Source organism: Aspergillus terreus, genomic scaffold, assembly GCF_000149615.1.
Source record: "Aspergillus terreus NIH2624 scaffold_16 genomic scaffold, whole genome shotgun sequence".
Taxonomy (NCBI): domain Eukaryota; kingdom Fungi; phylum Ascomycota; class Eurotiomycetes; order Eurotiales; family Aspergillaceae; genus Aspergillus; species Aspergillus terreus.
In genome coordinates, this window is record NT_165939.1 from 279,481 (window position 1) to 306,932 (window position 27,452).

Genomic DNA, 27,452 nt, shown 5'->3' on the forward strand with positions numbered 1-27,452 from the left:
TAGTACGCTTAGTATAGTAGTTAGTACTTTTAGTCCTACCTAGGCATAGCAAACTAAGTTACCAGAGTGACCAGACCCATAATGGGGCCATCATGTGAAGGCCAAATCAAGTGGACCTCGCCGTTGATCCATGATGGGCCGCACATCATGCCGGCGTGATCGTCGGATGTGCTGGCATCGCATGGTGGGCTGTCGCTGATATTGGGCATCAGAAGATGGATTCCCGGCAGGAGTTCGTCGTCATAATAGTCATTCAATTCCATTCAATCAACTCCAGGTATCATAAGCCAACCAACTCCAATCCAATCAACCAATCCATCACATTCGCCCTAAAAAATCTCCAAATCCTCAAACTCCACCACTAACCCATCCGGACTCCCGCCATGCATCACCTCCCACGTATTCGGTCGACTCGCATACACCCCGACATGCACAAACTTATCCTCCACCCCGTAGAAGAACCAGGTCACCTCGCGCAGTTTTTTCCACGAACCCGTCACTGCCGCGGGCGTTCGCTCCGTCGCGTCACTCGCTACCGCTAACCCGGCCGGTACCTGGTACCAGATCCAAAGCGAATGCCCGATACGTTCCAGCTTGATGCGGAGCGAATGCACTGCCCCGGGCCCTCGATCCGGTAACCCCAGCGGCGACAGACACCAGTCGGCCCCGTCGGCTGTCGCACTCACCGAGGACGCGTGCACCGCTCCAGAACAGAACTCCATGCCCGCCTTGACCCATTTACACGGGCGGACCGTACGCCGCCGCCCGCGACAGCCCTCTGTTGTCGGCATAGGCATCCCCTCAGACGAGAACGACTGCGGCGCCGCGCCGGCGAAGATTACCAGCCCGCCCTGGTCCCATTCCATCTCCCAGTCGGCGCTGATGGTGACTTCGGCGATGACGAACGGGTTGCGCAGCGAGGTGTAGACGATCGGGGCGGTCGAAATGTCGCCATTGGGCGGTTTACGCCAGAGGTCGGTGTTCGGCCCGGCTGTCAAGGAGAAATATTCCATGCATTCTGGGAGGGCGAAACTGGCGGGGAGATTGAGCGTCGTGAACGAGGCGCCATTTGGGGGCATTGTGGATAACGGAATGAAGGATTGGGTGGATGGAAGCGATCGAGCAAAGAGCGAGGGCGCCAGGAGGTCTATATGTAGGTCGGTCTGTCGTTATACCAATCGAAGTGCGGACCAGTTCGATTTCGCTGTGCAAGACCACGATGCAAGGAGTTCACCTCTCACAAGCCGGACGGCGGGCTTGTGGTGTCCGACCGACGCCCCAATGAACCGATCACAGTATCAGAGGATCCAACAAATCAATCGTAGATGTTGCAGACTCAGTCGCTGGACCGTCGCAAGGACGGATGTGATGGGGTTGCAATCTCGCCGGAAACGGAGTGGATGAAGCCACGACAAATAGTCCCAGAGGGCCAGCCGGTCCGATTGTCGATAACGAGGAAGACCATCAAGTTTATGAAGAAATAAACCATGACTTCCTGGTGGCAATTAGTGTGCCGGGGGCGCTGGTTTATCAATAATCCATTCAGGGGAGCAAAGGATGACGACTTCCAGCGGCCCCTGATCTAGCCAGGAGAAAGGTCCAAAAAAAGAAACCACCAGAGGCCGTCACTTCCATCACACCAATGATACCGCCTTGCAGCGCGCGTTTCTCCATGAAACCAAACGAACCAGACTGTTGGGACGCGATGGACTTTGGTCTGGCACTCCCGGCATGCTGGATGGGCTTCACCAATGGACCACGGATGCGAGGCGACAGCACTCAGGCACTGCGAAAGACGTCCCATTATCGAGAATCATCCTCGAGAACTTAAACGGAACCATTCGAGACGGCGTCGCCGGCCAGATTCTTTGCGTCCTGCTCCTCGAGGTCCCATTCCGGGTCTCTGCAGTGGCCGACCAGTTCACAAAAGTGGCGGGTCATCCTGCATCCATCATTGGCAGATGCGGCCCTGGCGGCCTCCTCGCAGCTGAAATCATCCCCAACCGGTCAGATCAGCCATGGCGTTGGCCGGGGGTTGTGAGCTGAAGAAGTCGAAAGTAGGGGAGAGAGACACGGGTTTGGTTGCCACCACGCCGGTCGGAGAAACTGATATGTGGCGGATATATTATTGAAACACCCCCTGGTACGTAACATAGCATTTGCGTCTAAAGAAGGGACTGGTTTGGTTTGGAATGGGGTGATAGTGAAAGATGATCTGTTTGATTCGATCGAGAGACAATATCCCTCCCAACTGACCTCCGCTACCGACCGTTCGATATCGAGATCGATATCTGCTCACCTATTCCGGAGTTGGTATAGTAGGTACCTGGATCGATAGACAGGCCATTTAGCTAGGAAGGCGGTCAACAGCGACAGAGCATCTTCTACTCTGTCGTACTCGACAACAACCAACAACCCCATATCGTACCTTTCTAATGAATGTCATGGATCATGTTAGAGGTACTTACTCTCGCACATCCCTGCATTACTGACAATTATCACTCTACTTTCGAGTGGAAAAGGGCTCACCGACTTCACCGGTACTCTCAGCGAGCATTTCAAGATTTCGAAGGGTTAGGTGTAGAGAAGACCATTGCAAATTGGTAATAGCAGCCATATACAGAAACAGTAGATGGCCACAGTCGCTACGTTCCGCGATGCGCTTTCTGAATTAAGCTTAGACGGGCACTTTCACATACAAGCGCAAAAAGTTGAAGAAATTTTAGCAATTGCTCGTAAAGACCTTGGATGGCTCCCATAAGTTCCGGCATTTGTACTCGGGTACTTCCATGGACGTGTCTTCTGGCGCAGGGCTTAGCGGATTATGGATGATTGTCACTTTGACCATGTCAAAAACATCTCCTCTGTTTCGTGCATGCAGGGTACACAATATTCCTGAACATCGGCTCATCTCCTCGAGAATCTTCAGTTCAGAGAATCTCCAAACGCGGTGCGTTTGGACTTTGAGACAAAGGCTCGTCAGCGAGCGCGCTGGATGGTCTTCATCAACAGGCAAGCGACCCGGAAGATAATCTCTCAATTGGTCAATGATCGGGGTGCTATCGCCTATGCTGCCCGATATCCTGAGCAGTTGGCCATTTGGGCGGTCCCAGATCGTCCATTGGTAATCGAGCGTCTCAAAGAGATCATCCCGGATGGCAAGTTCTCGTAGAGTAGGCGGAAGAAATTCCCGAGCCTGGTGGTTGGAAAGTCCGGCATCCATCCCAGGAGGACCCAAATGGGGCTTTCCAGTCTCTCCAGCGAAACCAGAGATTTTAAGGAACCCAGTGAGCTTTGTCTTTGCCAAACCTTATTAACCCAATCGTCGTCCATGGGGTCTGGCGGATGGTCCCCCATACGACCCCAGGCGACCGAGATGACCAGGCTTTTCAAAGTCTCCGAGACGGTGGCCAATGCTGACGTGAAATGTTTCCATTCGTCCCAATACCCGCATTCGTAATGCTCGTCATATTCTAGGGCCTCGATGTCAAGTGCTCGGAAGTATTCCAACGTATGGAGATTCGGCGCAGTGGAAAGCCACGACGCGACAATTTCCATGTTTGCGCCACAGTTTGTCATGCGTAGCGTTTTGAGCTTTGGGAGCTGCCCGGTGGCTTCCTTGAGCCTGGGCGTAAGTGTCGACTCATGAAGTACAATTTCTAAAGTCTCCAGAGACGTCAACCCGAAGACCGTGGAGAGCTGCTTAGCAGTGAGGCCATCGTGGTAGAGAACACGACAGTCCTGGTCGTTCCTGATGTGGAGTTTTTTTCATCTTGGGAAACCGGGGGCAGGTACAGCGAGGCGATGGTGACTGATGGTGCTCGAATAAGATGTCGAGTAGATCAGACCAGAGAGCGACACTGAACTCCAGGTACAGGACCTCTAGGTTGGGAAGTTGGCAGAGCAGTAAAGCCATCAAGGGTCCCGATTCCCCGGCAAAAGTTCCCGCCTGGAGAATTTCCTGGATTGGAGGGCATAGTTCCTTCAGGGCTTCGGCCCACCAGCGCGATTCATCTGATGATGGAGGAAGATCTTCAAACTTCTCTAAGTCCCATGCCTCTTCATGGGCGCCAAAGAAGACGGATTTCACATGTCCTGCTAAGGCGGGATTTTCCCGGAGGCTGCGCAAGAAGAGGTGAATCGGTGGGTCTGGCAAGTCCAGGGCTCCCGGGATATTGAATCTCCATTCGATCGATCTGTAGAGAACAGGTTCGATGCGGTAATGAAGGCTTTTGCAGGTGAGCGTCAATCGCTTGAGAGATAATTCTGGAAGATAGGAGAGAATCTCCAAGAGGATTTCCAACGGGATCGTATCCAGTCGTGCGTTTGCCGTGGACGGTACCTGTGAGGCCTTAGAATGATCAAGTGGAATTGCACGGAGAGGATTTAGTATACCAGCGATGTGCCTTGAGTGGCACTTAGACTGTCTGACGCCATGTAATGTTGTTGAATCTGAGTTGCGTGAGTTGGATGGACAGCAACATGGAAGGCGGTGATGTCGGTCCAACTAGATTGCTCGTACTCGTATTATGGGTCAAAGCATGAGGTACCTAATGTACTATGGCATCCAATATGGATTCTACCTATATTGTTCTTAATTTTGAGATCAACAACCTTCCTCTGACAGACAGATCGCAACTAGTTAGTAGTTAGTTACTCCAGACTACGGAGTACGGAGTAGATAACAATCATCCATCCAGCATCTCCATATTGGTCGGATCTTTAATTAAACCCGTGTTGATCATTCGCTTGCTAACTCTTTACGGACTGAAATTAATGAATGGATGAATGAATGGTGCGACTAGTGTTGGTCGATCCCTCCAATTTCCCCCAAATGGTCCCTGAGCCCCCATCGCACCTCGTGAACCATGACTGTGTTCTCTTTCTCTCCCCATTGCATCCACGATGCTCCAGCGCAGGACCATCCCCGATGTCCTCCCGTCGCTGGAGAGGCCCTCCCAGCGCCATGGCTGGACAAGCGACATCTCCTTGGCCCAGTCCGACCTGCAAACGACCGACGCCTACACCACCGTCTGGCTGGTCTGCGAGTTTCTCACCCTGCTCGCCCTGATCGTCTTCTTTATTGGGAGCTCCATGATCCAAGCGCCAAATGACCGGACAAAAGCGCTGCCAGTGCGGACAGTGTTCGGGTCGATTCTCAGCTACATGGTGTGAGTGAAGCGATCCGGAATTGGAACCCTCAGTGATACATCTGTGACATGCAGCTAACGCCCACAGCGCGCGCATTCTCTCCATTGCCGTTCTCTTCCTGTACGTCTTCAATCGCACTGTCTCACGGAGCTATGCCGTCGTCAACATGTTCGAGATTATCTTCAATCTCCTGGCGTTGGTCCTCCTCTATTCCATCTTCTACCGCATCGTCCACCGATACCTTGAAGGCTTCGCTGAGGGAGACGCATTTCCGCGCGTGACCCTCGCCCACTGGACTCTGCTCGGTGTGTTGTCCGCGCTTGCGATCGCCAATTGCGCCACCAGAATCGCCTCCCTGGCCGTCGCGGTCAACCAGAGCCAAACCGCTGAGGCGCTCTATCAACAAGACAGCCGGTTAACCACTGCGCGCGGGGCCATCTTTACGCTGGTTTCCCTGGAAATTCTGGCCTGGACGGTCTTCATCCTGCGGAATACCGATTCGCAGGGATCCCCAAATAAGGTACGGAGCGTATCGGCGCATGCCCTCCAGAGCGATAACTAACAATTTCCCAGACAGGAACTATCGCTCTCGCTCTGGCCGTCGTTTCGTCCTTTGCGCAGAACCTCACGACCACCATAACCACCATTCAATCCTCCCTCACCAATCACTCGCCCGCGTACCTTAATGCCGTCGCTACGCTGGTCGGGTTTTTCTGCGTCCTGGGCATCTACACCGGCATCATCATCTGCAGTCTCCAGTGGCAGAAATCCATTGACGATGCGGACGCTGCTGCCGAAGCAGCAGCAGCGCGATCACCCCCCTCGCGGTCTTCATTCCATCCAACGCCCAAGGGAAAACAGCCGAGTCGACCGCAGTACCAACCGTATCGACCATCCATGGGCGAGGTGCTGGATCAACAGCATCTCTCCCAACCGCACGGAGAATTGCCTCAGGGCTTCGCACCTCGCTATTATATGACCTCTGGACGGTCGAAATTCGACCAGCGGGCGGCGAGGATGTCTGGGGGGAGAGGGTACGAGGAAGATCTGAAATGACATAGTGATGATTTGACGACAACATATACCAAGCGACCTTAAACACACTTCTGTATAAATAAAACCTGTTCACTTCGAACAATTGAATCAATGCATCATCAATATCAACTACTCTCAGATCAAGTCCCGAGGCTTTCTGCACGTGGGTCTACCTCGGTATTTTCTCAGCTCATGTCGATCATCCAAACCTCCAGCCGTCTCCAGTTGCCCTGAATACCCCTACATGATACTCAGTACATCCTCCCCATCATGTCGCTCCTCTACTATATCTACCTGAAATTCGCCGCCACGCTCGTCCGAGCCATCGTGAGATTGCGAGGCGCCATCCGCTCTGCCCCCGACGTCACCCATCGCATCCCCTCGCGAGACCCGTCGCGCACCATCAAAGCGCATCTCTATCGCTCCACCCAGTCAACGCCGCAAAAACCGTCCCCCGTACTCATCAACTTCCATGGAAGCGGGTTCATGATCCCCGCACACGGCAGCGACGACGCCTTCTGTCGCCGCATCAGCCAACAAACCGCGTACTCCGTGCTCGACGTCCAATATCGGCTGGCACCCGAGCACCCATTCCCTGCAGCTGTACACGACGTCGAGGATGTCGTCAAATGGGTCCTCAGTCAGCCGGAGGAATACGACGTCTCGCGCGTGGCCATCTCCGGCTTCAGCGCGGGCGGCAACCTCGCCCTCGTCGGGGCGTCGCACCTCTTCCCGCCGATGACCTTCCACGCCGTGCTCGCCTTCTACCCCAGCGTCGCGCCGTACCTCGACCCAGGCACGCTCGTGGCGCCACAGCCCGGCGGCCGGCCTCTCCCCACCTTCCTGCTGCGCCTGTTCCGGAACTGCTACATCCCGCCGGGCGTGGACGCGCGCGACCCCCGCATGTCGCCCGGGCTGGCGGACGCGGACCGCTTCCCGCGCAACGTGCTGATCATCACGGCGGGATATGACACGCTCGCGTGCGAGGCCGAGAAGCTCGCAGCGCGGCTGGCGGCGGATGCGGATCGCCACGTCGTCCATGCGCGCATGGACCAGTGCGACCATGCGTGGGACAAGATTGCGCGCGAGGGCACGCGCGGGTGGGAATTGAAGGAGCAGGCGTATATGTTGGCGGTGGATATGTTGCGTCGTCCGTAGATATTACCTGTATAGTGGTCGCGGGTTATGTAGATGAAGCCAGCCCAGAGGTCAAGACAGAGCGTTGCGCATCAGTCCCCTCCCTCCTCGTATCCTTCTTAGTCAACTCTATCAACAACAGCTTGATGTCCTCCACACTACGGTGAAGTTGCACAAGCAGCTCCTCCTGCCGCCTGCGCCAGCTTGCCTCGTCGTCTGCGTTCCGAGGACGCCTGGTGCGCGGCGTCGGCGGCGAAAGCGAGAGCGTGCGCTCCCTCCGACGCACACGGGGATCAGCCCTCTCCTCTCGCGGCGGCAGACGAGCCGGCTGGCCCTCCGCCGCCACAACCGCGCGCGCTTCCTGCACCCGTCGGCGGGCGCGGATCTCCTTGATACCGTCATGGAACTCGATCCACTGGTCCAGCGCACGCTTCAGCAGGGTATCAGAGACTTCTTTGCCGCCTCCCGCGCGGATCTCTTCTTTGCGGACTTTCATGAGACGGTCGACCACGCGCTTCGGGGTGTGCAGCTGTTTGCGGAATGTGGCGCCGACCCATTGCGAGCACTTATCCCAGAACACTGCCTTCTGCAAGAGCTCGTAGTCGCGGCGGTGGTCCAGACACCATTGCACCAGGCGGTGGAACTCGTCGTCTCTCAGGCGGGCGCGGGCCGTCACGGTCGCTCCAGTCACGGTGAAGGTCGGCAGGCGCGACAGTTCCAATGGGGATGGATTCATCTGGGCGGGAGCCACGTAGGCGGGCGGGAGTAAGGAGGGTAAAGTATGCTGCTTGTCTTGGAGGTATGGAAAAGGAGTATTGGGAGATGTTGTGACGCGATTAGCGGGAAGCAGTGCCAAGTCCCCGACGCGTAAAGTGCTTTTCTTCCACGCGTTTTAACCTCCCCATCAGCACTACTTCATCCATCAACAACATGGCAGTCGCCGATTACAAGAAGTACCTGGCGGAAGCGGTCCTCAATGACCGTCGCACGGTAGGGCATACCCCCTTGTTCCAGGAGACAAACACTCACCCGCATAGGTCTCATATCGACTGTTGAGTCGAGCGCTGAGGGTCCACAGCACCCTGGCCAAGCAGTACGGCGATCGCAGACGCAGACTCTCCGAGACGAACGCTTCTAACGCACAACAGGATGCTTTATGACTTCCACCGACACGAAACTGCCAAGAAACCCGGCAGCGTGCACGCTACGTACATCGTCACCGGTATCCCGACGCCCGCCGCACCCCCCGCACCCACCAATGGCGCCCACGCCGATGCGACCAACGGACACGACGCCATGCCGAGTAGCCCGTACCTGAGCAGCTCGATGCCAAATCCGGAGGATGTCGCGGGGGACGCGGTGCCTACGTGGTCGGTCGTGCTGGTGCGCGAGGAGGATCTCGACGGTAAGCCCGCCTTGTGGTTGGAGCGCGGGTGTGACAATGGTTGATGGCGGTTGTTGTAGATGCAAAGGCGTCGTTCGAGTCAATTTCGTCCGTGTACGTCTATAGTTTGGAGCCGGCGACGCTGCAGGATCTCAATGTCCTCGCGGATGTGCGGCAGGAAATGCTGTCCACGTACGGGAAGGACGATCCGTTGGAACTCGGGGCGCAATGGGGGATGATCCAGAGCAAGACGGTCAAGGTATGGTCTCGGAGTAGTTGGATGGGTGTATAACGTGGGATGCTGATGGTCACAGCGACGAACGGGCATGAGGCCACCCATCCCAACCCCAGAACCGAAAACTGTCCCCGCCAAGCGACCTGCGCAGGAGGACAAGCCGCAGAAGAAGCCCGAGCCCGAGCCCAAGAAGGAAGAGAGCGGTTCGGAGAAGCCGTCCAAACCGTCCACGCGAGAAAGCACGCCGGCGTCCTCCAAACCGACCGAGAAGACCGCCCCGGCCAAGCGGGAGAAGGGGAGTCTGTTCAGCTCCTTTGCGAAGGCCAAGCCGAAGCAGAAGAAAGAGGAGCCAGCTACACCTGCGCCTGCGGTTGACCAAGTGTGTATCCCTCTACGGTTGTGGTGGTAGATACTGACCGTTCTAGGCGGAGCCCAGCGGAGCCGAAGATGGTTTGTTCCTGGAAAATGTTATGCTACAATATGCTAACGGAGACAGTTGTCCTGGATGATGCATCTGAAGAAGAAGCGGAAGAGCTGTTCCCTGAGACTGGCAAGCCCACCGCCAGTAACCGCGAAACGCGAAAAGAACGCGAGGAGAAGCTGCGCCAGATGATGGAAGACAGCGAAGACGAAGAAATGCCTGATACAACGGAACCCCCCGAAGAGGAATCTACGCCCATCGATGAACCCCCTCCCAAGACGGAGCTAAAGGAAGAAGCCACCGTTCAGGGTGGTCGACGGAGAGGCAAACGACAGGTCATGAAGAAGAAGACCGTCAAGGACGAGGAGGGCTATCTGGGTAGGACCCCTGTTCCTTCGATGCAATGTCCGAGCTGACCTGGTCTAGTGACCGTGGAAGAGCCCGCGTGGGAGTCCTTCTCGGAAGACGAAGCGCCGCCGCCCAAGAAGAAGCCGGCTGTCAGTGCGCCGAAAAAGGGTGGAGTAAAAGCAGGACAGGGGAATATCATGTCGTTCTTTGGGAAGAAGTAGGCATGGAGATAGAGGTTGTGGAGGTGGTGGTGATTGTATACTAGACTGACCTGCATGTAATGAATCCGTATACACCCGCAGTGTATTTCCGTCCCCGATTCACCATGCATCAGACAGAAGACTTGACTACTGAGGCGTTGAAAAGATCGACAGACTAATGATGCACTGCGACGGTCGAATGCAACTCTATGCCGACTAGTCATAAATAAACATCCGCATTCGATCTTCTCCGCATTCCATCCTCCACCTCAACTTCCTCCACTTCACCTCAACCTTTCACCTCAATCCTTCCCTCTCTTCTCTCCACGCGCCTGGCCTGAGTAGTTCTGCATCTCTCGACCTCATACATACATGTCTTCTTAACAAATCACACCCACATCATGACCCCTCCCGCGACGGCCCTGGTCCTCGCCCTTGTCGGTCTGGGCACAGGCGCTGCAGCTGTCCGCGATGAGCCAGCTCTTCTCAAAAGAGCCTGTCCAGACTACGTTTCTTATGCGTCGACACCACAGTGAGTTGCCGTCCATATCTATCGAGTCTATTGCTGACCTCCGACAGCGCCCCCTACAGCGGCGGACCCTTGAACCTCCCGTTCCAGCGCCCCGCGACGGAGTGTCGTACATTCTCCTCACCCGCCGTCGAACAAGTCATCGACGACGTGACGTCGCGCATGGTGGACAAGGATCTGGCCCAGCTCTTCCGCAATGCCTTCCCGAACACCCTGGACACCACCGTGCGCTGGCACACTGACGGCACATCGTCATCAAACCAGGCGCGACAAAACCGCCGTAGCACCAGCCAATCCCAATGGAACGGACCGCAGACCTTCGTAGTGACGGGTGACATCAACGCGGAGTGGTTGCGCGACTCAACCAACCAACTCTCCGGGTACCAGAAGCTCGCACAGAAGGACAAGAAGCTGTACAACCTGATTCTGGGCGCGATCAACACGCAGGCCGAGTTTGTCATACAATCGCCCTACTGCAACGCCTTCCAACCGCCGCCGCCCAGCGGCCTCCAGCCTACTAACAATGGCCAAGACGACAAGGTGCATCCGGCGTACGAACCCTCTGTCGTCTTCGAGTGCAAGTACGAGCTGGACTCGCTAGCCAACTTCCTTGCCCTGGCCACCGAGTTCCACGAGCACACCAGCGCCACAGACTTCCTCACCGACCGCTGGTACCTCGCCCTCGACACCCTGCTGAAGGTGCTCGACGCGCAGTCCCAGCCCACTTTCAACAGCGACGAGCAATACGCCGTCAACCAGTACACCTTCCAGCGCCAGACCAACCTCGGAACTGAGACGCTCAACCTCGCCGGTATCGGCAACCCGCTCAACAAGGGCACCGGCCTGATCCGCAGCGCCTTTCGCCCCAGCGACGACGCCACCATCCTGGGCTTCTTCATCCCACCCAACGCCATGATGGCCGTGCAGCTGCAAAAGACCGCGCGCATGCTGCGCACCGCCGGCGGGGCCAAGAATACCCAGCTGGCCGACGACCTGCAGCGCCGCGGCGACGCCCTCGACCGCGCCGTCCGCGACCACGGCATCGTCTCCCACCCCAAATACGGCGACGTCTTTGCCTTCGAGGTCGACGGCTACGGCTCGCGCATCCTCATGGACGACGCCAACGTGCCGTCCCTCCTGTCGCTGCCGCTGCTGGGCTACGTCGCCCAGGACGACCCCGTGTATCTGAACACGCGCAAGATGGTCCTCGACCCAGATGCCAACCCGTACTATCTCACAGGGTCGGCATTCCACGGCATCGGTGGGCCTCATAGTACGTCATTCCCCCCTGTGTAGAAGTAGGCTATGCTAACACATGTAGTCGGACTGGAAAACGCCTGGCCCATGTCCCTGCTCGTGCAGGCGATGACCAGCGACTCGGACGCGGAGATTGAAGAATGCATAAACCTGGTGCGCAACTCGAGTCTGCTGGGCCTGGTGCACGAGTCGATCAACGTGAACAACATCAAGGCTTACACGCGGCCGTGGTTCGCGTGGGCGAACTCGGTCTTTGCGCAGACGATTCTGAAGATGGCCGCGGAACGACCGCATCTGGTGTTCGGGGAGGGCGCGGACCCGTACATCATCCAGTGATTATACCCTTCTACACATATACATAATGAACTCTTGGGGTATTCACATAGTATTGCCTGCGTAGGATACGAAAGTAGAGTATAGTATGTACAAGAATCCGGTCTATATCAACACGCGTCTTAATCCCTCCGTTCCACCGAGCACTCTCCGCCCCGTGACCGGACACCGACCCTTCCCACTCTCCCATTTCCCATGGCGACTCTTCCCCTGCGCTCCCGTCTTCTCCGTCGCATCCTCCTCATCCGCAGACTCATCTTCCCACGGCGCACCGGCGCCCTCCCCGCTCATAAAATCAAGCTGCCGCTGATGCTCCCCGTTCAACCAGTGGAAGATACACACGTAGCAGTACACATACCCGGTCTGACAGGCGGTGGGGTTCGTCAGGGGATTCAGACAGATCGCACAGGTAGACGCGGCGTCAGAGTCAATAGGCGGCAAGGGCACGGTAAAGATGGGCAGATACGAGGTCGCCGAGATGGGCGGCTGTCTGCGCTTCAGACACGACTTGAGGGCGGACTTGCGGGGCGAGTCGGGCTCCTGCGACTTTTCCTGCTCCGCCTTCTTCTTCTGCCTCTCCTTGGCGAGCCGCTTGCGCTCGGCGGGGGAGACCATGCCGTTTGCGACGGGGGCGGGGAGATCAAGGACCTCTGTGGCTTTGCGGGCGAGCTGGCGCGAGAAGTCGCTGGCGTGCCACCATTCGAGGAACTTGAGGGCGAAGATGGAAGCGGGGAGGAAGTAGCGCAGCGAGGTAAGGAGCTGCGGGTAGAGGTTTTGCGGGCTGAGGAGGCCGAGGAGGCCGGAGCCGGGGCGGGCGCGGGCGGCGCCACCGGGGGCGGGTTTAGGGTCGAGAACGGCGGCGATGGCCTTGTGGTCTGCGGAGCCGAGGCGGCGGATGCGGGTGCCGATGAGCCAGAGGAAGGGGGAGGAGTACTTGGTGTTGTCGAAGAGGTAGGCGAGGTTGAAGGCGAGGATGGAGAAGTAGTAGGCGGCGTTGACGGAGGGGTAGACGTTGCGGAGGAACCACTTGTAGGCGTGGAGGAGGCGCTGTTTGAGGGAGGGGTGTGGGGGGAGGTCGTCGCTGGGGTCGTAGCGGGGGCCGCCGCTGGTGATCAGGGAGGCGTGGGGGGCAGCATGGATGTCGTAGCCCTCGTCGAGTTTGCGCTTGAGGTAGGGGATGCCGACCATGACGAAGAGGTTCTTCCAGACGTCGGAGGAGCGCAGTTTGAGGGTCTCGCGGACGGGGCCGGGGGCGCCAATCTGGGCGCGCGGGATCTCGCCATTCTTGGTGAGCAGGACACGCTCGCGTTTGAGCGAGTAGAAGTTCTCGGTGAAGGAGCCGCCGAAGGTGCGGAGGTAGTACCGCTCGACGATCAGCGAGAGCAGCGCGTAGAGCTCATCGAAGGAGTTGAGGACCCGCAGGAGATACCGTGGATGACGGTGTGTCGCGACGGCGAGGATATATCGAATTGACGGGGGGAGAAGGTCGGAGAGCTGTTGCTCCGCGAGGAGTTCTATTGGTGTCAGTTATGGGCGTCGGAACTGGGGAGGGCATCACGTACCGAACAGTGACGGTTTGAGCTCGTCAAATTCCTGCTGCAGACTGGGTAGATACTCCATGGCGACCCGTCATGGTCATGCAGGGGAGAAAGCAGAGAGAAGGACGGAGAAGATGCGGAGAGAGTGATGCGACGTCGGAATCAACGTCGGAAGCCCCAGATTCGTTCAGCCGAGGCTCATCGGCACGTGGATTAGTCATCCTCTCCATCACGGAGTATACACGCATACATATCCGGACCATATCAGGGTATCGATTCACATACACTATCATACACTATATCTATACACCTACTCATGCAGACTCGCCTTGCACTCCCGCCAAATCCGCGCCAGGTCGCCCGATGAGCTCTCCTCCGCCGTCCGGGCAATCTCCGGATCCGCCAGGACAAGACAATCCATCAGGCTCTGCAGGAGATCTCCCCGGAGAGGAATCGGCGGTTCCTCGCGCTTCATCATTGGAGCCCAGGTTGAGACGCACTCCTGGGCCCGGACCTCATCCCCTAATTCTGCATGCAGCTTGAAGAGCATCGTGTAGTCGCCGAATGTCCGCGGACTGTTGTTCAGCGGAAGCTTGCGCCACATTCGCCAGAAGCCGTCGTAGTCTCCATTCTGGAAGCTGGCTATCATGAAGAGGCGCGCTTCCTTGGGATCAAAGGGCAGTTCGAATGTTTCAAGCACCTTGGACACGTGACGCCCATTGCGAAGCGCCTCTTCTTGATTCCCACGCGCTTCATAGACTGCGGCTTTGTACAAGATGTTCAGGACCTTCATGCTCATGATGTTGGTGCCTCGGAGGGAAAGATAGTCCAGCACGCGGAAAGCGAGGTTCTTGTCCCGGGTGGTGTGCTCCGCCTGCGCGGGTCCAGGCAAAAGGGCCGCAAAGACGTCCAATCCTAGCTCGTCGGAAATCTCGTAGCCAGAAGCGATACAGTGTGAAAAGACCAAAAACAGCTTTTTCTTCAGTAGGTGACTCGTTTGCGTCGATACTGCCGTGCACAGACTTCTCAGCTCGTCCATCGCCTGCTGCTCCGACATCAGCTCCAGCGCTTCCGCAAAAGGAATGTCTTCTTTTGCTTGAGTTTTGGCATCGGGTCCACTCCCAGACTGCACGGACTGGACAGCCCGGAGATAGTGACTGCCGTGGAACCGCCTCGTCTGCTGGAACGGAAAGCTCCCCGTCGAGCGAGGGACCGGTCCCGACGCCTCCCCAGGTACTTCATGCAACGACTCGCTAGCACCTCCAGAAGCCTTCGCAAGAGACTCAGCATACTTCTGCTTGTCCCGTTCAGCGCGATCCAACGTCCGCTGCCACAGGGTCTCAAGATCGACCTCAGCCCGCTTCTCTTCCGTAAACATCTGCACGACGACCCGCGTGCCGCGAACAGTCTTGCCAAAACCCTCAAACCGTTCATCCTTCTGCTCCTGAACAGCACTCTCCTCGACAACCCCAGCATTCACGCAAATCCACCCCGTCGTGATTCCGTCGTCCTTGTCATCGAAGGTAGTCCCAGAGCGACTGGCAAGTCTCGCGCGACGGGCTTTCCGACGCAACTTGATCTTCAGCTCGTTGCGCCCCAGCAGGCCATCCGCGTACGGCGACAGCTTCCATGTGCTCCGCAGCCAGCGACACATGCGGTCTGCTGAGACATTCAGGTGTTTGACGCTGCGGGCCGTGCCGATGATCATGATGACATTGGCGCCGAGGGCGGGCGGCGTCTCGAGACCGCGGAGGTCAATCAGCTTCAGGTCGTCTAATCCGAGGTCTTTGAAGGTGTATTCGAGGATCTCTCCGAGAATGGCGGGGGAGTCGGCGGGGAGGTCGGGGATTTGGTCGCGAGAAGACACCTGCTGGGTGTCGGACACGGGGGATTCTTCTCTCAAGTACCAAGGCACATGAGATTGTTTTTGTTCACTTTCTGGGGCTGTTTCTTTGGGTTCTGTCGGGGGGTTCGCCGTAGAGGGATTGGGCGGTTCGGAGTGCAGGCGAGCAGTTGACGTTAGAGCTCTGCTGGACTTGCATGTCAAATGCACAGGGGAGATGTGCCGTGTGGTGACGCCAGAGAGCGATGGGAGAGATAGCACAGCTTCCTGGCGAAGCCAGGGTGCCCGTAATAACGTCCGACTCATGATGACTGCGGGAAGAGCCGGATTGCGCTGCATTGAAGGAAGCAGAAGCGGCGCAGAGAAAGACTGGACGAGATGATGTAGACGACAAACAGTGCAAACTGACTCAGCAGACGCCTTGCCTAATCTGGTAACGCAAGTATACAGCATCTTACAACAATCACTCCATCAGACAAGCCGTGAACATGCGCAGGGGATATCTATTCAGAGACTATACATAATGAACTGGAGGAGGATCTTAATATCAGAAAATTTTCCCCAGCACTCGCTTCGTATCCTCCTCCAACACCACCTGATCCCCCTTGATCTTATCCCGGCCCATCTTGACCTCATTCTGCTTGAACGTCCTCCGGACCTTGATATTCCCAGCCGGCATAGCATTGTCCCCCGCCTTGGACGCCTCCGCTGCGGCGGCAGCATCCGCAGCCGCCATCTTGCGCCGCCTCTTCTCCTCGTTCTTCTTCTGAATGCCCTCGAGCACCTTTCCCTTCTCAACACCCTGGATGAACACCTTCTCCTCCTTGCGCGCGCGCATATCCTCCATGCGCTGCTTGGCCTCTCGCTCGTTGCGCTCTCTCTGGATCTGTTCAAGCAGATCCTGCCAGCTATAACCCCGGAGATACTTCATATTCCACACATCATCATGGTACCAGCTGCCCTTGCGGCCGCCAACAATCGACGCATTGAGCGTCTCCGCGCAAATTTTCGCCGTCTTCTTCGACGCAAACTCCACCCACCCGTCGGAGTATGTCTTTCGCTTATTGCTTCGGCGGCGCGGCGCGGACGGCGGTCGGACTTCAGGCGTGAGGAACACCTTCGTGATGGGGCCGAAGCCTCTCGTCTCCAACATGGATTTCAAAGCGAACTGTAAGACATACTTGCGTTAGCCAATTATTTCGACCCGAAAAGAATCCAATCCACGAACCGGTTTGAGATACGGCGGCAGCGAAGACAGATACACCACGCCCGGTTTCTTCTTTTTCGCCGGCTTATTCTTGTCCAGGGGTTTCTGTTTCTGCTTTTTGTCCGATTTGTCCGCCATCTCGCTCACGTCAAGGTACCGATCTCCTCCTTCCCGGTCGTCTGCGTGTTCGTCGTCGCTGTCGTGGTCGTCTTCGTGGGTGTCTTCGCGGGACACAGTGTCAGGCTTCGACCGACCCTTGCCTTTCCGCGTGGTGTCCTCGTCGCTGGCAACCTCTACATCAGAATCCTCCGCCTCATCTTCGCTTCCACTCAGATCGTGCGTCTTCGATACTCGTTGCCGCTTCGCGATCCGGCCCTTCGAGATCTCCGCCTCGGAATCATAGCCGCGATCGCTGGCCTCGTCGTCGCTGGAGGCGATGTCCAGGAATTCATTTCTCTTGCGGGTGGTCATGTTGTCGCGGTCCTTTACACAATAGTGTACCCGGAACTATTCTGCTGGATGTTGGTGATCGTGAAGATGTCCTGTTCGCGGGCCCAGAACTTTTTTCTGCCGGTGGTCTGTGCAGGCGGTGTGTTTTATGCCTGTATAATCAGGCATCATCCTTTTGATCTACTATTACTGGAACCGTCAACCTCGTAGATATAAACTTGTACAGATGGCAGAAAATAGAGAAATAATGTCTATACACATGCACGGCACACCATGCACCATGGTCAACCTATGTACCAACAGAGCCGTCCGGCCCGAATGCAAAGAATGGGTATGAGCAACCACGACGCCAACATCGGAATCTCGTACGAAAGGAAAAGCCGACAAGACACAAGACAAAAAAGACAAAAGTCTAACCACCACGAGAACACCTTAAATTCCCAACGTCCACTTTAACCGTTCATAGACGAAGAACGCCGTCGCTGCCATGGGTATCACTTTGATATAGCCGATCGTCAGCCCGACCCAGAACCCGCGGAATCCCTTCTCCATCCAGATGATGCGAGCTGTTTCGACGATGCGAAGACGACGGCCATCGCCCACAACGCCGCCAACCTGCATTCGCCGACGGATCACTTCCAGGGGGTAGGAGGATGTCTGTGAGACCAGGCCAGCGAGGGCACCCGAAAACAGCTCGGCGGCGGCGGTCAATTGAGGCCGACGGGAGCCTTTTCGGTTCGTAGTCTCCGATCCGGGAATCGTCGTGTATTGGGAGATGGCTGGCAAACGAAGCCAGTCCCCAACCGTATCGTGGGTGAGGAAGGAGATACCAGCATATGGGAGCATGCCCAGGATGGTCGGGGCAAAGCCCCGGTAGAAGTTGGCCAGACCCGAGCTGGGGACAGCTTTACTGACGACTGACGAGACACCCTCAGCGGCCGCGGTGATGTTTGGTGCAGGACCTTGTCCTGCAGGCGGGGCATTGGGGGCGGAGGGCGGCGAAACCCGTTCGTGGTAGATCTGCCGAAAGATGTCGGTGAAAGACGAACGAGAAGATCGCTTGGTCTCGAACGCCAACCGCACACGAATAAGCTCCAGTGGATATGTGAAAAACACCGACGTGACCCCCGCCAAACTGCCCGAGATTAATCGACGGAACGGCGTCTCCTTGTCTCGTGACGGAATGATCACCGCGCGGATTTGCTCATAAGCGAGAAACTTGATCGCGGCATAGGGGAAAATGCGGAGAAGCGTTGCGGAGTGGCCTTTAAAGAGGCCTCGCGCCCCCTCATGATGTTTGATGTCGCGCACTGCAGACACCAGGCCAAACCAGCTGCCGGTGTATTTGGCAAATTGAGGGTTCGATGCCTGGAAGAGAATCTTAACCCGATCCAGCGGTGCGACCACCGTTTTCGCCTGAAGCCATCCAGTTAGCGTTCACACGGCCTACGCTTAAATCTGGACTTCGTCCCGGGCACAGCTAGACGCTGACTTACCGCACAGCCGGCTAAGCCTCCCGCCAGTCCACTCCTCAGCACATAGTCTACACTCCGCTTGTTCGTCTCTTTTGTTCCTCCACGAGGGCTGGATGTGCTCTGTAACGAGGATTCGCTCGCAACTGCAGTCGCTTGTGCGGTAGCCACTGCGGGATGATTCGGGGCGTCACCCGTTGTTGACCCTCGCCCCGACCTCGACTGTGTGACCTGCTCCATGTGCGTACCTGGTTCGGCTATTGTGGGTTTTTGGTGCGATTCGGCGACGAAGAATGATGAATCCGCATGCGCATGGCCTGGAGTGGCCAGGGACATGTACACAGGACGCCTCGGATGTAGGGGAGAGTATTGAGAAAGAGGTCACGGGTTACTGGAGATCGGATGCCATGGACCGTTTAGGACGGGCTCGGCGTGGACTCCTCTGGTCAGAGGGGCAAGACTTCCGTGCGATCACTCCCTTGGAGGTCCTGAGAGTCAACGGAGTTAACGGTAGAGGTGTGTATGGAGATGTTGGATGTTGAATGTAGAATCTGGAGAGAATGACCGCATGGCGGCACAAATCATCGAATCGGCGTGGAAGGCGGAAGAGCCCGTTACCGCCCTGACATGCCGATACCAACCGTACCGCCCGTGCAGCCGACGATAACCCCGCCGTACCGTCTCATTACACCTCGGATATCCGATGTGGCGGGTGGCCAACAGTGACGGCGGAATTATTCATCAGGCGAGCTTGATGAAGTATGAAGAAAAGAGTCAATATCAATTAAGAATAGAAAAGATAGAGAAATAGAACACATCTCACTCTATCATAGACTCGACCCCATCTAAATGCAAGACGTCGGCCAACTTTTATATACATTCATTCAGTCAGATATCCCGATGGGCCGATGAGTACAGTCAAAACTCCAGTTCATGGTCACGTCGCTGATGCGGATCAAAAATAGACAGTCCCCTGTTATATCTTCAGTATGGGCCAAGATATCGCCCAATGCATCCACCGCGCAATGTCCACATGCAATATTCCGAAACGCCGGTCAATTCCAACCATCACCACCAGGAACGAAACAATGCGTAGGCTAGAAGTTGTATCGCGAGCCTTGTCGTGTCAAGGGTTTGCCCTGCCGGTTCTTAATCTCCTTCGGGTCATCCGTAGCTCGCTTGGCTCGTTTGTTGGGCCGGGACGCATCCACATGGAGATGTCCATTCTCGGAGAGCGCCGTGCTGTTGCGCCAGCGGAGACACCGATGCTTGCTGCGCTCTTCCACATACGTCTTGTTGCGTGTCGTCACCCGTTTTGCGGGCAGCTCCTCCGACTCGGACGTCTCCGCGGTCTGGGCCAGATAGTCCTTGCGAAGCCTCATATGTTTCACGATGTTGTCCCGTTGCAATATCAGCTCCTTGCGTAGCTTCAACTCCCGGTTCCCGCGCGAGTCCAACCACTCAATCAGCTTCTCGATCGCCTCCGGTTCATCGTAGTAACCCCATTCGTGTGCATTGAACAGTCGGGTGGGCCCTTCCTCAGCCTTCTTCCGTTCCAGCGGTGTCATGTGAAACTCCTTTTGGTACTGCTTCTTTTGCTCGTCCGACACATGAATGAACCCGATGCGTTCCATCTCATCAGGACCCTGGACCCAGAGACGGCCGTTCGCATACTGTGCCTCCGCTGTTGAACTGTTGGGCATGCCGCCGTACGGCATAGCGTTCCTCTCAAACCACCAGTACCGGTTGCAGAAACGGTCCTTGCCGAGACACTTAGTCCGTGGACAGTCAGCTTCCCGCAGGTCATTGTCCACGGTCTCGATCTTTTCCTCCAGTTTGGCAATCTGCGCCTTTTGGTCCTCGATCTTCTTGAGCACACGCTGGTACTGTTTGGAGCCTTTCGGTTGTTTGGCCTGTTGTTCCTTTCGTTCCCTCTCCTCCTCTTGCTTCCGCTTCCTCTCCAGCACTCGATCCATCCCACCACGGAGCGATCTCTCAGGCTGGGTTTCGTCATCGGAATCGGCAGGCAGTTCAGAATCTCCATCCACGCCGGTCATCTTGGTGTCCTCCAGTGCCTCTAATTCAGGTGGGGGGGATGGTGATTTCTCCGGCTCGGGCTGAAGCGCTTTCCGCTCTTGGTGTAACCGACGAAGCTCCTCGAGGCTGCAAGAACACATTAGTCAGAGAAGCAGCGCGAAGGTTTGGTTTGTTATCTTACGCTGCTTTGCGGGCTTTCTGGTATTCGATCTTCTCTTTACGGAACTCGGTCATCTGGTTGCTACACTCTTCGAGGTAGTTGCGAATGGACTTGGTCTCCAAGCTGAGCATGCAGATGATCTCAAGGGCTTTGATGCGGAGATTCAAGTTCAACGTAGCATATTGCGCTTGGACGGTCTCCTGGGTCGGCTCTTCCTCAAGTGGCGCCAGATGTTTCAGAATATCGTTGCAGACGCCCTCCATCCGAGGTCTGGCAGATAGGCGGTAAAGTAGTCCTGCCATAACCATCTCCCATCCACCGTTGCGAAAATCCCGTTTCCTCAGACGGTCAATCCAACTGTGGTCCTTAAACAATTCAGCGGCACGATGGATTTTGAGTTCAGCATCAGCGCTCCCGTTCGCTTGCGCCTTCAGGTTTTCGGCTTCGGCCTTGGCAAGACTGCTTCGAGTGGTCATCCTGGTCATGACTGGTTCGGGTTCAGGGGAAGCTTCCTCTTCTTCCTCTTCCTCCTCTGACTCTTCAGAATCCTCGTCAGGGAGCTCCGGCAGTGAGATCTGGATGGCACCTCCGTCGTCCTTCTCGGCGTTCACAAGCTTCTTCAAGACCGCACAGTGCACCTCCACAAAGAGCTCGCAATCGATGTCCTCGTTAGAGAATCGCATAGCCTGAAAAAAATCATCAAAGGTAAATGAATCTAATTCGAAGACCTCGCAATAAACATTGAGAGTGTTCCAGGTCTCCAAGAGCAACCCCACGGATTTTGGATCAAGATCGTCATGCAGCAGGTCTTCGTCCCTGGGATCGTCGGTCTCGTCCAAGGACAAAAACTTCAAAGGTGGGCGCTGTTTCTTTTTCTCGCGATCTGGAGCAATGTCAAGATCCTCAATCGGATATTTGATCGGTGGAGGAGATGGCGGCCTAGGCGGCTCAGCCTGAACGACCACTGCCGGAGACATTTGCGACTTTCTGTCAGGCTCCTGGGACTTGGACGAACGGCCACTGCCACCGGGCTTGTTGTTAACCACGAAAGTGGGATTCCCGTTGAGCGAACGTTGATACTCGAGAAACTGTGCCTCCTTCGAGCGGGCCAGATCATTATGAGAAGGCTTTGACTTTTGGCCTTTGACGGCAGGTTTCAATTCGGGCAGCTGCTGAGAGGCAAAGAAACCAAAGAAACCATCCTGGTCGGCCTTCTTCATCGCCTTCTTTTCGGCAACTTTGGCGCCGTACTGGAGATGCTTCGGGACTTCGGTGGAGATTCTGTATTCCTCGGCAATCGAAGGCTTCACTAACCAGGGTGCACCATTCCAGGATTCGCGAGTAACGTTGTTCTTGATGAAGGCGCGCAACATCTGCTTGGTAAATGTCTTTCGATCTCGTGTAATGTGTTCCTGATCGGTAAGAGCTTCCTCGTTGGGGCGATCCAAAACCTTCACAAGATAAGTCGCATAACCCCGAGTCTTGATCGTTCCGTCGGGATACAGTTGGTCGGCGAAATTAACCTTATCTCGAATGACACCATGAAGACGTGCATTATCTTCGCAAAGGATCAGGACTGGTTCTCCAGGATAGAAGTCTTGTTTAAATTCCTGCGGATGTTTAGTTATGCGAATGTCGGCGAGACGGGTTAGTCGCAAAGTCACTCACTTCATAGATCTCATCCACTATAGGGATGTGAATGTTAGCCATAGCAATGCGTATACAGAAAAAGGTTCAGCGTACCAAGATTATCGACCCGCGATACGGTGGAGAACTGGATCCGGCGCAAAATGGGCTCTTTCAAGGCCTCGGGGAAAGAATTATTGACCTCTCGCGACTCCTCCATCTAGATAGTTCATTAGCACGGCATTTCTCGAGAAAGAGCCACCAACACATACTTCGCTTTTGAGAGCTTCGAAAAAGGTCAGTCCCGAATGACCCGTAATCTCGCAGATGAACCTCCGCTGTTTGTAGAAGTCCATCCGCTGAAGATACGGCTCATAGCTGGTAAAGACCTCATTGGTTTCCGGGATTACCCAGACCTACACCACAGTTGTCAGCAGGTGACTCGTTGATTCCTTCGGGTGAACGTGCCTCAGAGCTGTCATCTTCGATCACGGGTCGCGGGAGGTACTGGACGGGTTTTCGTTTGAACAGAACCTATGGGAAGGTTAGGTCTCGGTTTGTGCCATATCGGATAGACCCTTCTCGTAGAGTGAAGCTTCTTCCAACAGCAGAAAGTGTATGGCCTACCATGGTGCTCTAGAAGGCGAGCGACACGCGCAAGTCTACCATAGATGGATGGGTGATGGTATGGACCGAGACTGCAAGGAATGTAGCAATCAGTACATGCAGGACAATATCGAATTAGATTGGCAAGAATGCGACGCGATGACAATCGTTGTTGTTCCAAGAGCCCGACTTGGGGGAGAAGATTGAGGTGGGAGTCAATGCGCCGCGCTGACGTGCAGCTTGGCCGTAAGAGGCGGCGAAGTATATTTGTCGTTCATGCACAGGCCGAACAAGATCATAAAAAGGCAGAGAGGGCGTGTCGATGATGGGTTTGAAGGACGTACTCAAAATACGCGTCGTCAATCGCGACACCGCTGAGTGCGCAGACCGCAGGACACGAGAACAAAAGTCGGAGCACCCGTGTCGAACGGCGGATGCGGAGATTGTCTCCAAAAGCACGGAGATACGTGACGGGAGTGTGGGGATAGAGAAGTAGACGCGTGGAGGAGGGAGGGTGGATGCAGGTCGCGAGGCAAGGTGAGGCGAGAGGGGAGGAGAAGTTCTGGAGCGAGAGAAAGAGAGAAGGGGAAGAAAGAAAGGAGAGCAACGGCAGAACCCATCGGATGGAGGATCAACTGCGGCAAGTGGTGGGAGGCCCGCCGAGGCACCGCGCTCCCTGATTGGTCCAAACGAGGAGAACTGCCCGGCGGGCGGATGGACAGCCGCTAAACCGGTTTGGGACTCTCTCGCGGTCTGTCGACCCTCTCTCTCCAGCTCTCGGACGCTTGCCCTTCGTGCACTCGTCTTTCCCGTCCAACTCCGGCAGTATTTGCACTCGTTCAATTCCTCTCGGTCAGAAGAATTTGCTTAACGACTTCTTGATCATGTGGGCTCCTCTCTTTCTTGATACCCCGTTTATATCGACACCACGTCTGAAATGACGGTAGACTATCAAAACGGCCGGGATAGATCTCATCAAGCCCACACCCTCAACCACCGAAGGACATTTCTGATGGCAAATGTCCACCATGATCACTTTATCCCTTGTCTATGGCTTCTGATGTAATGTTGCGTCCTCCAATACGCATTGAACCAGATTGTTGTTTATATCTGGGTCTTGTTTGTATAGTACTACTGTCCAAGGCTCCACTTATTTTGTCCACCTCTACGATGAGCTGTCTTCATTCAGTCACTCGGCGTCCCTCCCTAGTTTCTTAAGCTTGTAAGTTTCTTTATATTCTCAATCACCGTCCTGATTCCCTATGGTCTTTGCCGGCATTTTCTCGAGGCTCTCGTCGACTTACGTTCGAGATCCACACGACCGAGGAAGGATCAAGATGAGTTCTCTCCACATAGATCATAGAAATGTACTAATGAGTCCAAAGCAGTCCCTTGGAGGTCTTTATTGACATTTTCACTCTATCTCAAAATCATATATGGCGTTAAATAACGTTGTCCATGTCATATAAGCTCCAGTGAGCATGATTTTCATATCTCTCGAAGATCAACATAAGTTATAGCACTCGGTGCTGGTACATCTCTGTTTAAACGCCTGGAAGTATTTCTTTGAACGTAATAATACTCATGCTCATGGGTTTAGCGCAATCAGGAGAGATGAGTCGTAAAGGGTCGGGGTGGGTGCCATATAAACCACAGTCCTGTGTCTTTCTATAGGCAAGGGACATGCGTGGTATTGAAGGCGCAATGTTGTGTAGTTTCTGCAATCTTATCATTTGGCACGTCTGAAAGAATTTATCTTATGATATAGCGTGTAATATCAGGACCTGGCGGTGGAATAACAGTTCATTCTAGGCCGGAATCCCAAAAGGCTAAACATTAGTGAGTGTCTATAAATATAGAAGCGTAAAGTAAATAAGGTAATCATGCAGTATAACTGTTGAATACATCTTGGGTTAAACAAAATCAATATGCTATTCACAGGCACTACCCAGTGATCAGCACAGAAATATACTTTCGCAGTCGAATCATTACCCCACGAAGTCACGGCGTCAACATTCACAAAGCAGATATATTGATCTATCATTTTAAAGATAGAAACCTCTACATACTACCTTAATATATTTGATCATATTCTCTATCGTGTTCACCAGGCCTCTGTGACAACGCAAATAGAGCTTCTGCAGTGTCACCGACATCCATGGGATCGATCATGTTAAAAGTCCGGACTAAGCCTGTTTAGGAATAGAGTTTGCAGAGTTGGATGATCAAGTGGGTCTCCGGTCCCAGAGCACGTGGACGAAGCAAACACTGCAAACACGGTGCTGTGCCATTACATCACAGCTCTTCCTTACTGCAGCTGGCATAATCATTGAAGAGACCCATTGAAGCACTAGTGTTATTTTGTTCTATCTGTCTACAGCTGCGCCTATGCAGTAAAATACACCACCATAAATCCAACCCAACTGCCCACCACCCCCAGAGCAGAGTAGCTGCTCATAAACATCAAGGGTAGGAACTCGTACCGCCCCAGTCCGAAGATCAACTGGTGGACCAGAGAGCAGTAGACGATGAGCGGAATAGCGATGGTGATATAGAGTAGTGAAAAGCGGTCGACTAGAAAAATGCGTGGCCGCTCAGGTACAGGGGCGACGTGGTCAAACACGAACAAGAACAAAACCAACCACAGGATACTGTAGACGGTCTTGATAGGAAACTCCGCTGCAGTAAACAGCAGTGGAAAGAGGGAGACGTGTCCAGCAACGGCGAGGGGCCGGAACGCACTGAAGTACCGGCGGTCTTTGAGCGCGATCAGACTGAACGGAATGACGATCAGGAGGACGGCCTTTTCGTGAACGTGCCAGCCAAACAGAAAGGAAGCATATCCGCAAAGGGTAATTGCGCCGACAAAGGTATCCCAGTCAGGACGGAGCCAGAGTTTAATCAAAGGGAGCTGACAGTAATCAGTACAAGTAGCTGAATCCAGGGTGAGATACATACAAGCTGGAACAGAAAGGTCAACGCAAATGTGTGTTCCTTGGTGACTTCGGGGAGAACAGCAAAGGAGGTGTCGCCGACCAGACCACGAGTGACACTTGTCAGAGCTTCTTGATTGATCGGCAAGCCCAAACGGGGAGCGACTATGACGGTCAGTTTGATATCGCGGTGGTCTGATAGGAAATACTCACGAGGAATCAAAACACGGTCGGTGAAAGAATACATAGCCCAGATATTCGGAGCCCAGTATGCATGACACAGACCGCGGGAGAAAGGAAAGAGCCGATCCTTCAGCTGCAATAGCTGATTCCAATACGCGAATGGGCCGAACGCAACACCAAACACCGTGATGACACTCAGGCCGAGCTTGAAGATGTTTCCAAACCGAGGCCGGAAAATCGATCTGGGGTCGAGGCAGTAGGCTCGCAGCAGATACACGAAGTAGGCCAGTGAGAGGTAGAGGTAAATATGCTTCAGACATAGCAAGATGGCGAAAGTGATACCGCTGTAGAGAAGGCTTGATTGTTTTCGGGCCAACACGATGGATAGAATGAGGATTCCGTACAGAAAACCGTTGTATTGGAAATGGATATGATCGATGATGAGGAGACCGGGAGACAACAGGACCGAGAGACTGGCGATATGCGCAAGCTGCTTGTTTTGCTGGGAGACGGACTTCACGAATCTAATGGGACGAATTCAGTCAGAGCCATTCTCGTAGCGGGTACCATCGTAAATTCCTCACCGGTGTAATGCGTAAACAAGCACCAGCTCGCTCAGGATTACCGTCGCGCGCTGGAAGTAAACTGTCTGCCAGGAATCGTATCCAAGGTTCTTCACCACCAGCATTTGTGGATCCACATATCGAGCTGCCTGCGACATAAGCCATTCAAAGGCGGCGAAAAAGGGAGGATAGTCAAGGGTCCATTCCGACGTTTTCTACCAATGGGTTCGGTTCAGCATCACTCCCACGGAGTCGACGGGCGGGGAGCGTACCTCGTAGTACCATTCCTGCACGGGGAGAGAATTGGTGATTGCCAACCAGTTCCGATGTACTTCGAAGTCGGTCGATTTACTAAGACCACCAGAATGGTTAACACCGCGGAGACAATGGAAATGGAGGACCGGAGAGAACATACTAAGCGGGGAAGAGAAGAATCTTAAACGCGGCCGCGACGATGGCGCATTGCGCCAGGGAAGGGTATAATTCGGCCATGGAGACCAATGCGCATGATGCGCGAGAGGAAGAGGAGGAAGAATGAGGTGGAATAACCGTCGGTAGGAGCTGGAATGGACAAACAGCGTGGAGGGATGCTGTTGAAGCTGTCTGGATCCGGGGGAGCACGTGACAGGCCGCTAGAACGATTAAGGCCAGTGTGTCCCGTTTGTACATCTCCGATCAACACCACATTCATGGACTTGGCTTCGGACGTGGGAGTCCGTCATTCTGTCGTCCTCTCCAATCTCAACATCCACCATCTGGTCGACTTCTCTCCCGCTGCTGTCTCCATTGCCCGAGAGCTTCGTC

At 55.0% G+C, this 27,452-nt stretch overlaps 12 protein-coding genes across 12 annotated transcripts; 5 read left to right on the top strand and 7 right to left on the bottom strand.

The window, feature by feature from the left end:
- Positions 1–53: 53 nt before the first annotated feature.
- On the bottom strand, positions 54–1,079 carry ATEG_10043 (uncharacterized protein; the record flags this gene model as incomplete). Its single annotated transcript, XM_001209345.1, has 2 exons — positions 54–195; positions 367–1,079. 2 exons carry the CDS (start codon positions 1,077–1,079, stop codon positions 54–56), a joined length of 855 nt encoding a protein of 284 aa, XP_001209345.1.
- Positions 1,080–1,731: 652 nt separating this feature from the next.
- ATEG_10044 (uncharacterized protein) lies at positions 1,732–2,046 on the top strand (the record flags this gene model as incomplete). The annotated part of the gene is made up of 1 exon (XM_001209346.1): positions 1,732–2,046. One exon carries the CDS (start codon positions 1,732–1,734, stop codon positions 2,044–2,046), a length of 315 nt encoding a protein of 104 aa, XP_001209346.1.
- A 1,020-nt stretch (positions 2,047–3,066) lies between these two features.
- Positions 3,067–3,558, bottom strand: ATEG_10045 (uncharacterized protein; the record flags this gene model as incomplete). The annotated part of the gene is made up of 1 exon (XM_001209347.1): positions 3,067–3,558. One exon carries the CDS (start codon positions 3,556–3,558, stop codon positions 3,067–3,069), a length of 492 nt encoding a protein of 163 aa, XP_001209347.1.
- Positions 3,559–4,905: 1,347 nt separating this feature from the next.
- ATEG_10046 (uncharacterized protein) lies at positions 4,906–5,713 on the top strand (the record flags this gene model as incomplete). The annotated part of the gene is made up of 2 exons (XM_001209348.1): positions 4,906–5,171; positions 5,239–5,713. The coding sequence occupies 2 exons, from the start codon at positions 4,906–4,908 to the stop codon at positions 5,711–5,713; spliced, it is 741 nt and encodes a 246-aa protein (XP_001209348.1).
- A 743-nt stretch (positions 5,714–6,456) lies between these two features.
- ATEG_10047 (uncharacterized protein) lies at positions 6,457–7,344 on the top strand (the record flags this gene model as incomplete). The annotated part of the gene is made up of 1 exon (XM_001209349.1): positions 6,457–7,344. One exon carries the CDS (start codon positions 6,457–6,459, stop codon positions 7,342–7,344), a length of 888 nt encoding a protein of 295 aa, XP_001209349.1.
- A 909-nt stretch (positions 7,345–8,253) lies between these two features.
- On the top strand, positions 8,254–9,779 carry ATEG_10048 (uncharacterized protein; the record flags this gene model as incomplete). Its single annotated transcript, XM_001209350.1, has 7 exons — positions 8,254–8,313; positions 8,361–8,416; positions 8,472–8,728; positions 8,788–8,966; positions 9,022–9,321; positions 9,368–9,392; positions 9,439–9,779. 7 exons carry the CDS (start codon positions 8,254–8,256, stop codon positions 9,777–9,779), a joined length of 1,218 nt encoding a protein of 405 aa, XP_001209350.1.
- A 533-nt stretch (positions 9,780–10,312) lies between these two features.
- On the top strand, positions 10,313–12,033 carry ATEG_10049 (glycoside hydrolase family 125 protein; the record flags this gene model as incomplete). Its single annotated transcript, XM_001209351.1, has 3 exons — positions 10,313–10,443; positions 10,491–11,713; positions 11,762–12,033. 3 exons carry the CDS (start codon positions 10,313–10,315, stop codon positions 12,031–12,033), a joined length of 1,626 nt encoding a protein of 541 aa, XP_001209351.1.
- Positions 12,034–12,317: 284 nt separating this feature from the next.
- pex12 (ubiquitin-protein ligase peroxin 12) lies at positions 12,318–13,218 on the bottom strand (the record flags this gene model as incomplete). Its single annotated transcript, XM_001209352.1, has 2 exons — positions 12,318–12,336; positions 12,389–13,218. 2 exons carry the CDS (start codon positions 13,216–13,218, stop codon positions 12,318–12,320), a joined length of 849 nt encoding a protein of 282 aa, XP_001209352.1.
- A 660-nt stretch (positions 13,219–13,878) lies between these two features.
- Positions 13,879–16,756, bottom strand: ATEG_10051 (uncharacterized protein; the record flags this gene model as incomplete). Its single annotated transcript, XM_001209353.1, has 3 exons — positions 13,879–15,864; positions 16,070–16,579; positions 16,640–16,756. The coding sequence occupies 3 exons, from the start codon at positions 16,754–16,756 to the stop codon at positions 13,879–13,881; spliced, it is 2,613 nt and encodes an 870-aa protein (XP_001209353.1).
- Positions 16,757–17,500: 744 nt separating this feature from the next.
- Positions 17,501–18,876, bottom strand: ATEG_10052 (coenzyme A transporter; the record flags this gene model as incomplete). The annotated part of the gene is made up of 2 exons (XM_001209354.1): positions 17,501–18,484; positions 18,565–18,876. 2 exons carry the CDS (start codon positions 18,874–18,876, stop codon positions 17,501–17,503), a joined length of 1,296 nt encoding a protein of 431 aa, XP_001209354.1.
- A 761-nt stretch (positions 18,877–19,637) lies between these two features.
- Positions 19,638–22,993, bottom strand: ATEG_10053 (DDT domain protein; the record flags this gene model as incomplete). The annotated part of the gene is made up of 5 exons (XM_001209355.1): positions 19,638–20,703; positions 20,759–22,295; positions 22,481–22,583; positions 22,636–22,779; positions 22,991–22,993. 5 exons carry the CDS (start codon positions 22,991–22,993, stop codon positions 19,638–19,640), a joined length of 2,853 nt encoding a protein of 950 aa, XP_001209355.1.
- Positions 22,994–25,355: 2,362 nt separating this feature from the next.
- On the bottom strand, positions 25,356–27,140 carry ATEG_10054 (dolichyl-P-Glc:Glc1Man(9)GlcNAc(2)-PP-dolichol alpha-1,3-glucosyltransferase ALG8; the record flags this gene model as incomplete). The annotated part of the gene is made up of 6 exons (XM_001209356.1): positions 25,356–25,880; positions 25,928–26,067; positions 26,116–26,609; positions 26,670–26,863; positions 26,921–26,999; positions 27,064–27,140. 6 exons carry the CDS (start codon positions 27,138–27,140, stop codon positions 25,356–25,358), a joined length of 1,509 nt encoding a protein of 502 aa, XP_001209356.1.
- Between the last annotated feature and the right edge of the window lie 312 nt (positions 27,141–27,452).